Source organism: Oncorhynchus gorbuscha, linkage group LG10, assembly GCF_021184085.1.
Source record: "Oncorhynchus gorbuscha isolate QuinsamMale2020 ecotype Even-year linkage group LG10, OgorEven_v1.0, whole genome shotgun sequence".
NCBI lineage: Eukaryota > Metazoa > Chordata > Actinopteri > Salmoniformes > Salmonidae > Oncorhynchus > Oncorhynchus gorbuscha.
Genome location: NC_060182.1, coordinates 68,414,377 through 68,427,475, shown reverse-complemented (window position 1 = coordinate 68,427,475; position 13,099 = coordinate 68,414,377). Strand labels below are relative to the sequence as shown.

At 46.1% G+C, this 13,099-nt stretch overlaps 2 protein-coding genes across 2 annotated transcripts in view; both read right to left on the bottom strand.

Annotated features, from left to right (window-relative positions):
- Positions 1 to 2,784: 2,784 nt before the first annotated feature.
- Positions 2,785 to 6,100, bottom strand: LOC124046425 (cysteine-rich motor neuron 1 protein-like). The gene is made up of 2 exons (XM_046366773.1): positions 5,925 to 6,100; positions 2,785 to 5,332 (listed from the first exon to the last, which is right to left on the bottom strand). The coding sequence occupies exons 1-2, from the start codon at positions 6,060 to 6,062 to the stop codon at positions 5,141 to 5,143; spliced, it is 330 nt and encodes a 109-aa protein (XP_046222729.1). The 5' UTR covers positions 6,063 to 6,100; the 3' UTR covers positions 2,785 to 5,140.
- A 663-nt stretch (positions 6,101 to 6,763) lies between these two features.
- Positions 6,764 to 13,099, bottom strand: part of LOC124046924 (cysteine-rich motor neuron 1 protein-like) — a 59,821-nt gene continuing 53,485 nt past the window's right edge. Inside the window, exons 12-13 of the mRNA XM_046367689.1 lie at positions 9,089 to 9,276; positions 6,764 to 6,787 (exon numbers count right to left, since the gene is read on the bottom strand). Of these exons, the coding sequence (XP_046223645.1) occupies positions 6,764 to 6,787; positions 9,089 to 9,276 (212 nt within the window). The remainder of the gene's footprint in view (positions 6,788 to 9,088; positions 9,277 to 13,099) is intronic.

Genomic DNA, 13,099 nt, shown 5'->3' with positions numbered 1-13,099 from the left:
TCCTAGGCCGTAATTGAAAATAAGAATGTGTTCTTAACTGACTTGCCTAGTTAATTAAAGGTATAATAAAAATATATATCGGAAATCGGTGCCCAAAAATACCGATTTCCAATTGTTATGAACTTGAAATCGGCCCTAACTAATCGGCCACTCCGACCTCTAATATATATATATATATACACTGTGTGTATACACACACACAGTATGTATATATATATACATATACACACTGTGTGTATGTATATGTGTGTATATATATTATACGTATTTATATTATATTTATTATATAAGTATTTGATACACTGACGATTTTGCAGGTTTTACTACTTACAAAGCATGTAGAGGTCTGTCATTTTTATCATATGTACACTTCAACTCTGAGAGACGGAATCTAAAGCACAAATCCAGAAAATCACATTGTTTGATTTTTAAGTAATTAATTTACATTTTATTGCATGACATGTGTTTGATCACCGACCAACCAGTAAGAATTCCGTCTCTCACAGACCTGTTAGTTTTTCTTTAAGAAGCCCTCCTGTTCTCCATTCATTACCTGTATTAACTGCACCTGTTTGAACTCGTTACCTGTATAAAAGACACCTGTCCACACACAAAATCAAACATACTCCAACCTCTCCACAATGGCCAAGACCAGAGAGCTGTGTAAGGACATTAGGGATAAAATTGTAGACCTGCACAAGGCTGGGATGGGCTACAGGACAATAGGCAAGCAGCTTGGTGAGAAGGCAACAACTGTTGCCACAATTATTAGAAAATGGAAGAAGTTCAAGATGACGGTCAATCACCCTCGGTCTGGGGCTCCATGCAAGATCTCCCCTTGGGGGGCATCAATGAACATGAGGAAGGTGAGGGATCAGCCCAGAACTACACGGCAGGACCTGGTCAATGACCTGAAGAGAGCTGGGACCACAGTCTCAAAGAAAACCATTAGTAATACACTATACCGTTATGGATTAAAATCCTGCTGTGCACGCAAGGTCCCCCTGCTCAAGCCAGTGCATGTCCAGGCCTGTCTGAAGTTTGCCAATGACCATCTGGATGATCCAGAGGAGGAATGGGAGAAGGTCATGTGGTCTCATGAGACAAAAATAGGGCTTTTTGGTCTAAACTCCACTCGCTGTGTTTGGAGGAAGAAGAAGGATGAGTACAACCCCAAGAACACCATCCCAACCGTGAAGCATGGAGGTGGAAACATCATTCTTTGGGGATGCTTTTCTGCAAAGGGGACAGGACGACTGCACCGTAATGAGGGGAGGATGGGTCGGGCCATGTATCGCGAGATCTTGGCCAACAACCTCCTTCCCTCAGTAAGAGCATTGAAGATGGATCGTGGCTGGGTCTTCCAGCATGACAACGACCCGAAACACACAGCCAGGGCAACTAAGGAGTGGCTCCGTAAGAAGCATCTCAAGGTCCTGGAGTGGCTAAGCCAGTCTCCAGACCTGAACCCAATAGAACATCTTTGGAGGGAGCTGAAAGTCCGTATTGCCCAGCAACAGCCCCCGGAACCTGGAGGATCTGGAGAAGGTCTGTATGGAGGAGTGGGCCAAAATTCCTGCTGCAGTGTGTGCAAACCTGGTCATCAACTACAGGAAATGTGTGATCTCTGTAATTGCAAACAAAGGTTTCTATACCAAATATTAAGGTCTGCTTTTCTGATGTATCAAATACATATGTCATACAATAAAAGGCTAATTAATTACTTAAAAATCATACAATGTGATTTTCTGGATTTTTGTTTTAGATTCTGTCTCTCACAGCTGAAGTGTACCAATGATAAAAATTACAAACCTCTACATGCTTTGTAAGTAGGAAAACCTGTAAAATCGTCAATGTATCAAATACTTGTATACTGTGTATGTGTGTGTGTGTGTGTGTGTGTGTGTATATATATTATGTATTTATACACATAGTATATATATACACACACACTACTGTGTGTATATATATATATACACAGTAGTGTGTGTGTGTGTCATTTAGCAGACGCTATCCATATTACATATATATATATATATATATATATATATATATATATATATATATATATATATATACTATGTGTATAAATATAGACATACACACACAGTGTATATATATATATATATACTGTGTATGTATGTGTGTGTGTGTATGTATATATATATATATATATATATACACAGTAGTGTGTGTGTGTATACACTACGTGTGTATATATATATAAATACACACACACACACAAAATATATATATATATATATACGATGTGGTAGATGTCCTAACCGATGTCCTAACCGACTTGCCAAAACTATAATTTGTGAACAAGAAATTTGTGGAGTGGTTGAAAAATGAGTTTTAATGACACCAACCTAAGTGTATGTAAACTTCCGACTTCAACTGTGTATGTATGTGAATTTCTTTTTCTCTGAAAACTTGGGGTGCCAAATAAAACTTCCCACGGGCCAGTTGGGGAACCCTGCTCTAGGCTTTGAGAAACACCACACACAGATCTCTGGCCACATCCTCTAACACAACACAGATAAGCAGAGCATAGCAACTATGATAAAGAGAAATGGGAATATGAAATCCTTTTGCAAACTAACGGAGAGGGAAAGCTGATCACCTTCGGCAGCACTGGGCAAGAGTACTTAAAGGAACAGATGTCATATCTAACCATGTTACCTCTTTTGAATCCAACAAGCACAGCACACTTCCTCATTGCAAACATAATCTCACCATGGAAATGACACAAACACTGAAATGTCTTCCCAAACGATAAAGGCATTTTTGTTCACACATTTTATTTTTTCAAAATAAGTGTAAATGTTACATTTCAACATTTAAGAAAAATGTATTTACAGTTTGCAAAAGTAAAATAAATAAGCTTGAATAACAAAGCAGATAGAAATGGTAAATGGTTTACAATATCGAAAATGTACAGCAGCTTTGGCTACCAAGTTCATTTGCCAAAAACACATCTCAAACTATAGATTAGTATTAATAAATAAAGCTATGTGAAAAAATAAATAAGGTACTCTTCTGTCCACTACTTTTATCTACCTTTTTTACACATAGGAAAAACAAATAACTGTAGGCTTTTACAAGCCGCATCTTCACTTCATTTAAAGCACATGGTTGTGATTCAAACAGAACCAAAGCGACAGAATTACTTTTAGAACTCTTCAATAGAAATCTACATTTGTCTCCACCCACTTTTGACATCACAATGGTCTTTGTATCGAGAGCGTGGCAATGAAATTATGAAATCATGCCCAAAGATTTCTTATTAAACCCCAGTCTGTTTTGTAAAGCTCCAAAGCACAGCTCTTTCACTAGATCGATCTGATTGTTAATAAGCCAAGACTGTGCTGCAACAGTATGTTAACTTGAGTGGTTTATCATTACGTGCTAAATATGCCTATCAAATCCCCGATTAGGCCTTTATCCCTCTAGGAATTCTCCCCCACAGCTTTTTAAAACACTGAACACTTACAAAAGTGCTAATTTTCATGAACATTCTCTGATGTTGTAATGTACTATTATTTACAGTTCATAGCAGTCTCCTTGAACCCCTTGCCTTTGTTCACTGTAATACGTTATAAACTGGTGGAATGGGGAGACCTTCAGTCAGGTTACCTGGGTATGGAATACATAGCACATCAGTTGAACTCTTCAAAGTGTACTGAATTGGGCTAGAATATGTTATAGGAGAAACAATGAAATATTATAAACATTTAAGGCTGCAAAAGGAAGGCTACTAATGCACATGTTAACATTCTCTGGAAACAGTAGCTCTTGTTTGTGCACGGCTGTAAATGAACTTATATAAGTGAGGCTTACTGTATATCGACATTCCTCGTGAGTTACTCCAGAAGGTCTGGCACTGCTTCTGTAGTTTCTTGTAACGAGTCGTCTTATCTGCAAGCTATAAAATAAGTCTGAATTCATGTTAATCCACTTCATCTTGAAGTCCATTGCCATTTCTACATGATGAAGTTCAGTCAATGGGATGATTCCTTCTGAAGGAAACCAGACTAAGAGTTATTGAGTAGAGAAGGATGAAGGACTATACTGTATTACAGACAGACACACTGGCTTCACGGCTGAGGCAGATTACATTCACTCATACTGTATTTGTGCCCTCTCTCCAGGGTAGCTGGTTGTTTTCTGAATGGAATGACTTGGTCATCTTTGAGGCAGACAGGAACCACTACAGTAAGTGGGAAGAGAAGAGCATCCTTCCTCTGTGTTAATGGAGAAAGTTTAGGCTGGTGTTTACAATGTTTTAATCTTGCCACCATGGAGACCATCACAAAACCAAGAAATACACTACAACTAGTACACATAGAAATACAACAACAAAAAATAATCTAACATGGATACCAAATGTTCTAAAGCAGGAGTATGGGTCTATTTTCCCTGAGTCTGCTGGGTTCTGATGTTGCTCAGTCATTGACTGCGTAGAGGAGAGAGTCATGGATCTAGCCATATATCTGCTATTCCCTCCCATCCAATTTTGATTATAACTGGAAGACCAGTTAAATTGGCTTCACATCCAAAACAATTGTTGATCAATTGAGTGCTGCGCTGCAGCACATGGAAACCAGCAGACTGGAGACCCTCTAGTCTAGAACCCAAACTGCTGTCCTAAAGCTTTTATACTCCTCCTATTAGCTTCATGTTCCAGCTCCAGAGGAGGCGAGAAGCAAAAATGATCATGTTCACAGTGCAGAGCTCTCTGGCTGAATAGTAGCCTCTCTGGCTGTCTTTCTGTCTGTGGTGAACTGTATGGCAAAGTCCCAGAATGGCCACATCCTCCTGCCTCCCCTGTCTCTCCTCACCACCACAGCAGCCAGGCCACAGTAAAGCGCCAAACGCAGGATATAGCAGTATGATAAAGCAACAGGAAGTTGCAATGTTTTGTGTTTTGTTGTGGATCATCAGTTTTACTGCCAGAGAGAGAGGGAGAAGGGGGATCCCAGACATGTGTGTGGCTGTACAGTACAATATATAGTTTTGTGGATCGATCACCATGGAAATGTGTGAAAGAGAGAAGAGGAAGTACTGGGTAGCCCTGCGAGCGGTGTAGAGTTTGGGGGTCCGGTTAGGAGGCTGGTGGTCAGGGGCCTGTAGGGATCTAGCGCTGCCCCCTGCCCTGGCCCATACTCAGCTTGGCCCGGGGGATGCTCATTCTCTCCACACACGGGGAGCTCATCTCTGGGGAGAAGTTGATGCTGCAGTCATTCTTCACGCTCTGGAACTTGTTCTCCTTTGAAGGTTCCATGTACACCAACGAGTTCTTATTCACATGCTTCTTCAGGATCACAGTCTAAGAAAGGAAGAGAGAGGAAAGATTCCCAGGGTTTCAAATGATTTTGCCAGTTATTGATTGGATCCTACTGCTTTGGGTTGGCGTGCACTGTGTCTAGTTCGGACGGGAGAGACTGATCAGAAAGTATGTGACAATTTACGATTTTCTCTGCCACTAGTCTTATTTCATGGGGGTGTTGTAAAACTATCACACTTGATGATAAACTTGACACAGTTCAAAGTGCTCCTTCGGAATTAAGTCCTGGAAAAAGACATGAATCCCTACTTTATGACGCCCTGAACACGAGTTGTGGCAGGAGCTGGAAGATCAAGGAAAACCCACGACCCACCCACAGATTAAAACCCAAATCAACCGCCCGCCCCACTATGGTGCTATGATTTAGCACCACAAGGGTCTAAGTTTGGACAGCAATGCTGCTTTGCAGCAGGTAGTTTAGCGGTTAAAAGTCTGTGCCCTTGAGCAAGGTACTTAACCCTAATTGCTCCTGAAGTCGCTCTGGTCTGCTCAAATGTAAAGGTTGAAATTCATTGGTGAAACTGTGCGTTCAGTACAGAGCCTAATGAGCTGATTTACCCACAATGCCTCTCACCTTCTTGGGGGCACTGTAGCAGGACATCTGCACCCACTTCTTTTTCTTGTTGATGAGGAGCGCCACGATGAGGAAGATGATGATGGCCAGGAGTAGGCCAGCCAGTATCCAGGCTGCTGATTGGTAGATGAGAGCCATCTCAGTTTGGCTGGGGGAGTTCTCTCCCAGGCTGTTCCCATCTGCAAGGAGAATCAAACAGTATTAATATCAGCTCTCCCCCACAGACTAGACTACGCACACTGCCGTCACACGGGCCAATATTTACATGACATTATTCCCCTTCTAATCAATTGAAATGAAAAGCAGCTCGTGTCCTTCCTTAGTGTTTGGCAGTTTTCCCCGGCCAATACCTCAGATACAGTCTTCAGATGAATGGTCTCTGTCCCAGGACTCTTATGGGTTAGTATTGTTTTGGCCACATCGATTCATCATGTGTCACTGTGCATTTATCTCATTTGTCAAAGTGGCCCTATATAATATATATATATATACTTTTTTATTGAACCTTTATTTAACTAGGCAAGTCAGTTAAGACTAAGATTAAGAGTCCTACCTGACAGGTCGCTTGCACGGTGGCGTGGCGGAATCTGTCTCCAATCACGTCACGGTTGTGATACACCTGGTGTCCCACAGGGCTGAGCTGAGGCCCTCTCCTATTCTCGCATACCCAAGTCACTTGGCTCTGTCATAACCTCACATGGTCTCTCCTATCATTCCCATATTATTACTATTATTAGTTAACCATCGTGTGGGCCATAGGATGCAGACAGACAGTGTTAATCTTACCTGTTTCAGCAATGATAGAGGACCAGTGGTGAGCCAGACTGTGTTGTCCATGTCTAGGCAACCCTGGTCTTGTGGTCCTGACGGATCACCACATTGGAACAGATGTTGAACATTTCTGTAAATCAGGAGCTATCACAACCATAACTCACATACCCATTCACTCATGTAAAGTCAAACACACTTGAACCAAAAACAAATGTCTTCCTCCATAAGCAATGTAACAGAACCTTATTGGCGTGATGTCTGTAGAACAAACTGTGTTTACAGGACGTGTTCATCAAGGCGGTCCCCCTCCTTTGTCAGGTGCTGTTTTCCAACAAATCCGCAAAGATGAAACTGCTCAAATCACAGGAAGCGGCGCAGGTCCTAATCCAGGCACTTGTCATCTCCCGTCTGGATTACTGCAACTCGCTGTTGGCTGGGCTCCTGCCTGTGCCATTAAACCCCTACAACTCATCCAGAACGCCGCAGCCCGTCTAGTGTTCAACCTTCCCAAGTTCTCTGACGTCACCCCTTGCTCCTCCGAGAGTGGCTCTCCACTGGCTTCCAGTGCGGATGCTGAAGTTTTCGGTCGAAGTGGGTTGTGTCACAAGACCATGGTGCTTGCCTGGAGCTGTGAGGCCCAACGCACCTCAGCAAGACTGGCACTGGATCAGGCCCTACACCCAATAAGGGCACTTATTCTATCCACCTTGGCCTGCCTCCCTTCCTACCACAGAGTGAATAATAATTCCCGCTCAGCTAACAAATGTTCCTTCTGTCCCAAAGGAACAAACTTGTTTTAACGCCAGGACAATATGGGTTTCAATCACCACCTTCCAAGACACCTGAAACCCCACCAGAATTAAGGAATACATTAGATAGGATAAAGTAATGTTCTCACCCCCCTTAAAATATTTAGATGCACTATTGTAAAGTGGTTGTTCCACTGGATGTCATAAGGTGAATGCACCAATTTGTAAGTCGCTCTGGATAAGAGCGTCTGCTAAATGACTTAAATGTAAATGTAAATGTTAAGAACAAATTCTGATTTACAATGATGGCCACACACACACTGGGCCACACACACACACACACACACACGCCCAGACATATGGAACTCCCAATCACGTCCGGCAGTTGTGATACAACCTGGGAGACATGTCAAGTCACAGGGCTGAGCTGAGGCAGGTGTTACCACCCAGTCCCATATTACTATTATTAGTTAACCATCGCTGGGGCCATAGGACGAGCTGACTGAGTAAGTGAAAGAGAGGGACAGACAGACAGTGTTAGTGTTACCTGGAGCAGCAATGATAGGAGGTGGGTGGCAGTGGTGAGCCAGACTGTTATCCACTGATAGTAACCCTGGTCTTGGGGTCCTTGGTCGACACCATCATTGGAACAGATGTTGGTCATTTCTGTAAATCAGGATATCACAACCATAACTCACATACCATTCACTCATGTAAAGTCAAACACACTTGAACCAAAAACAAATCCCCACATAATTCAATGTAACAGAAGGTTATTGTTTGGATGAGTGTCTGTAGATAAGGTGTGTTTACAGGACGTGTTCTCTAAGCTTCCATAACCCTCCTTTGTCAAGTGCTGTTTTCCACCGAGCAAATAACAAAACAAAGATGAAACGGCTACAAATCACAGGAACAATGCAGGCCTGTGCCAAGGTTTTCTCCCATAGGAAAACTGATGGAGCTTTAACATCTCCCAGGATGCCGCCATGGAGAGTATAACATCTCAGCCGGAGACAGGAAACACGTATGAATGTGCGGATGCTTGGGGAATGTTTTCGGTCAGTGGGTAACATGTCACATGGAATGTTGCTGTGAGTAACCGTGTTTGCCATGCAACACCAGCAAGACTGGCATCTCCCAGGCGAACACACATGCTTGCCTTATTCCCAGCTAAAGACTTTTCCTCCATCCTCCAAGCTACAGTGTGAATAATAATTTTCTCAATAACAAGATGTACCTTGTCCCAAAGGAACAACTTGTTTTAATGCATACTTAATATGGGTTTCTAACACACAGTAACATCTCCCAGGCACCGTTTCACAAGACAAGACATAAATACTTTATTCTACACCAGAATTACAGTGGACATCATTAGAGGGGTAACAAGCAGTGTGCTCTCACCCAGCTAGACTTTCACACACACACACACACATAACACACACACACTACACACACACACACATCTCACAGGCACACACCACATAACATCACCCAGGCACACACACACACAGTATAACATCTCAGGCAACACACACAGTACACACATCTCCCAGGCAACACCACACACACAACATCTCCCAGGCTAACACCACAGTATACACACACACACACACCACAGTCACCCAGACAGTGAGGGCAGCACACCCTTGCGCAGGACGGGCACTCTGCAGGGCTAGGCACCGGCAGTGGGAGAAACATTGAATGGTTCCGTTGTTGCAGGAACAACTGGTGCAGGCATTGGCCTTCCAGGTGTCCCCAGCCAACAGCACGTATAACATCTCCCAGGAGATACACCGGCAGTATGACTGGTGCCACTGGGAGCAGGGGACCCTCTGTGGATGGAGGGATGGATGGATGGAGAGAAAAAGGGTTAACATCACAGATTAACATCTCCCAGGCTAACACCGGCAGTATAACATCTCTGGCAGTATAACATCTCCCAGGCTAACACCGGCAGTATAACATCTCCCAGGCTAACACCGGCAGTATACATCTCCCAGGATAACACCGACAGTATAACATCTCCCAGGCTAACACCGACAGTATAACATCTCTGGCAGTATACATGTCCCAGGCTAACACCGGAAGTATAACATCTCCCAGGCTAACACCGACAGTATAACATCTCCCAGGCTAACACCGGCAGTATAACATCTCCCAGGATAACACCGGCAGTATAACATCTCCCAGGATAACACCGGCAGTATACATCTCCCAGGCTAACACCGGCAGTATAACATCTCCCAGGCTAACACCGGCAGTATAACATCTCCCAGGCTAACACCGGCAGTATAACATCTCCCAGGCTAACACCGGCAGTATACATCTCCCAGGATAACACCGGCAGTATAACATCTGTTTATCCCTGTTCTCTCCTCTCTGCACAGACCATACAAACGCTCCTCACCGCGTGGCCGCGGCCACCCTACTCTGGTGGTCCCAGCGCGCACGACCCACGTGGAGTTCCAGGTCTCCGGTAGCCTCTGGAACTGCCAATCTGCGGTCAACAAGGCAGAGTTCATCTCAGCCTATGCCTCCCTCCAGTCCCTCGACTTCTTGGCACTGACGGAAACATGGATCACCACAGACAACACTGCTACTCCTACTGCTCTCTCTTCGTCCGCCCACGTGTTCTCGCACACCCCGAGAGCATCTGGTCAGCGGGGTGGTGGCACCGGGATCCTCATCTCTCCCAAGTGGTCATTCTCTCTTTCTCCCCTTACCCATCTGTCTATCGCCTCCTTTGAATTCCATGCTGTCACAGTTACTAGCCCTTTCAAGCTTAACATCCTTATCATTTATCGCCCTCCAGGTTCCCTCGGAGAGTTCATCAATGAGCTTGATGCCTTGATAAGCTCCTTTCCTGAGGACGGCTCACCTCTCACAGTTCTGGGCGACTTTAACCTCCCCACGTCTACCTTTGACTCTTTCCTCTCTGCCTCCTTCTTTCCACTCCTCTCCTCTTTGACCTCACCCTCTCACCTTCCCCCTACTCACAAGGCAGGCAATACGCTCGACCTCATCTTTACTAGATGCTGTTCTTCCACTAACCTCACTGCAACTCCCTCCAAGTCTCCGACCACTGCCTTGTATCCTTTTCCCTCTCGCTCTCATCCAACACCTCCCACACTGCCCCTACTGGATGGTATCGCGCCGTCCCAACCTTCGCTCTCTCCCCCGCTACTCTCTCCTCTTCCATCCTATCATCTCTTCCCTCCGCTCAAACCTTCTCCCACCTATCTCCTGATTCTGCCTCCTCAACCCTCCTCTCCTCCCTCTCTGCATCCCTTGACTCTCTATGTCCCCTATCCTCCAGGCCGGCTCGGTCCTCCCCTCCCGCTCCGTGGCTCGATGACTCATTGCGAGCTCACAGAACAGGGCTCCGGGCAGCCGAGCGGAAATGGAGGAAAACTCGCCTCCCTGCGGACCTGGCATCCTTTCACTCCCTCCTCTCTACATTTTCCTCCTCTGTCTCTGCTGCTAAAGCCACTTTCTACCACGCTAAATTCCAAGCATCTGCCTCTAACCCTAGGAAGCTCTTTGCCACCTTCTCCTCCCTCCTGAATCCTCCGCCCCCTCCCCCCTCCTCCCCTCTCTGCAGATGACTTCGTCAACCATTTTGAAAAGAAGGTCGACGACATCCGATCCTCGTTTGCTAAGTCAAACGACACCGCTGGTTCTGCTCACACTGCCCTACCCTGTGCTCTGACCTCTTCTCCCTCTCTCTCCAGATGAAATCTCGCGTCTTGTGACGGCCGGCCGCCCAACAACCTGCCCGCTTGACCCTATCCCCTCCTCTCTTCTCCAGACCATTTCCGGAGACCCTCTCCTTACCTCACCTCGCTCATCAACTCATCCCTGACCGTTGGCTACGTCCCTTCCGTCTTCAAGAGAGCGAGAGTTGCACCCCTTCTGAAAAAACCTACACTCGATCCCTCCGATGTCAACAATTACAGACCAGTATCCCTTCTTTCTTTTCTCTCCAAAACTCTTGAACGTGCCGTCCTTGGCCAGCTCTCCCGCTATCTCTCTCTGAATGACCTTCTTGATCCAAATCAGTCAGGTTTCAAGACTAGTCATTCAACTGAGACTGCTCTCCTCTGTATCACGGAGGCGCTCCGCACTGCTAAAGCTAACTCTCTCTCCTCTGCTCTCATCCTTCTAGATCTATCGGCTGCCTTCGATACTGTGAACCATCAGATCCTCCTCTCCACCCTCTCCGAGTTGGGCATCTCCGGCGCGGCCCACGCTTGGATTGCGTCCTACCTGACAGGTCGCTCCTACCAGGTGGCGTGGCGAGAATCTGTCTCCTCACCACGCGCTCTCACCACTGGTGTCCCCCAGGGCTCTGTTCTTGGCCCTCTCCTATTCTCGCTATACACCAAGTCACTTGGCTCTGTCATAACCTCACATGGTCTCTCTTATCATTGCTATGCAGACGACACACAATTAATCTTCTCCTTTCCCCTTCTGATGACCAGGTGGCGAATCGCATCTCTGCATGTCTGGCAGACATATCAGTGTGGATGACGGATCACCACCTCAAGCTGAACCTCGGCAAGACGGAGCTGCTCTTCCTCCCGGGAAGGACTGCCCGTTCCATGATCTCGCCATCACGGTCGACAACTCCATTGTGTCCTCCTCCCAGAGCGCCAAGAACCTTGGCGTGATCCTGGACAACACCCTGTCGTTCTCAACTAACATCAAGGCGGTGGCCCGTTCCTGTAGGTTCATGCTCTACAACATCCGCAGAGTACGACCCTGCCTCACACAGGAAGCGGCGCAGGTCCTAATCCAGGCACTTGTCATCTCCCGTCTGGATTACTGCAACTCGCTGTTGGCTGGGCTCCCTGCCTGTGCCATTAAACCCCTTCAACTCATCCAGAACGCCGCAGCCCGTCTGGTGTTCAACCTTCCCAAGTTCTCTCACGTCACCCCGCTCCTCCGTTCTCTCCACTGGCTTCCAGTTGAAGCTCGCATCCGCTACAAGACCATGGTGCTTGCCTACGGAGCTGTGAGGGGAACGGCACCTCAGTACCTCCAGGCTCTGATCAGGCCCTACACCCAAACAAGGGCACTGCGTTCATCCACCTCTGGCCTGCTCGCCTCCCTACCACTGAGGAAGTACAGCTCCCGCTCAGCCCAGTCAAAACTGTTCGCTGCCCTGGCCCCCCAATGGTGGAACAAACTCCCTCACGACGCCAGGACAGCGGAGTCAATCACCACCTTCCGGAGACACCTGAAACCCCACCTCTTTAAGGAATACCTAGGATAGGTTAAGTAATCCCTCTCACCCCACCCCCCTAAGTTTTAGATGCACTATTGTTAAGTGACTGTCCCACTGGATGTCATAAGGTGAATGCACCAATTTGTAAGTCGCTCTGGATAAGAGCGTCTGCTAAATGACTTAAATGTAAATGTAAATGTAATCTCCCAGGCTAACACCGGCAGTATAACATCTCCCAGGCTAACACCGACAGTATAACATCTCCCAGGCTAACACCGGCAGTATAACATCTCCCAGGCTAACACCGGCAGTATAACATCTCCCAGGCTATCTCCCAGGCTAACACCGACAGTATAACATCTCCCAGGCTAACACCGGCAGTATAACATCTCCCAGGATAAGGATAACACCCAGGCACCGTATAACAT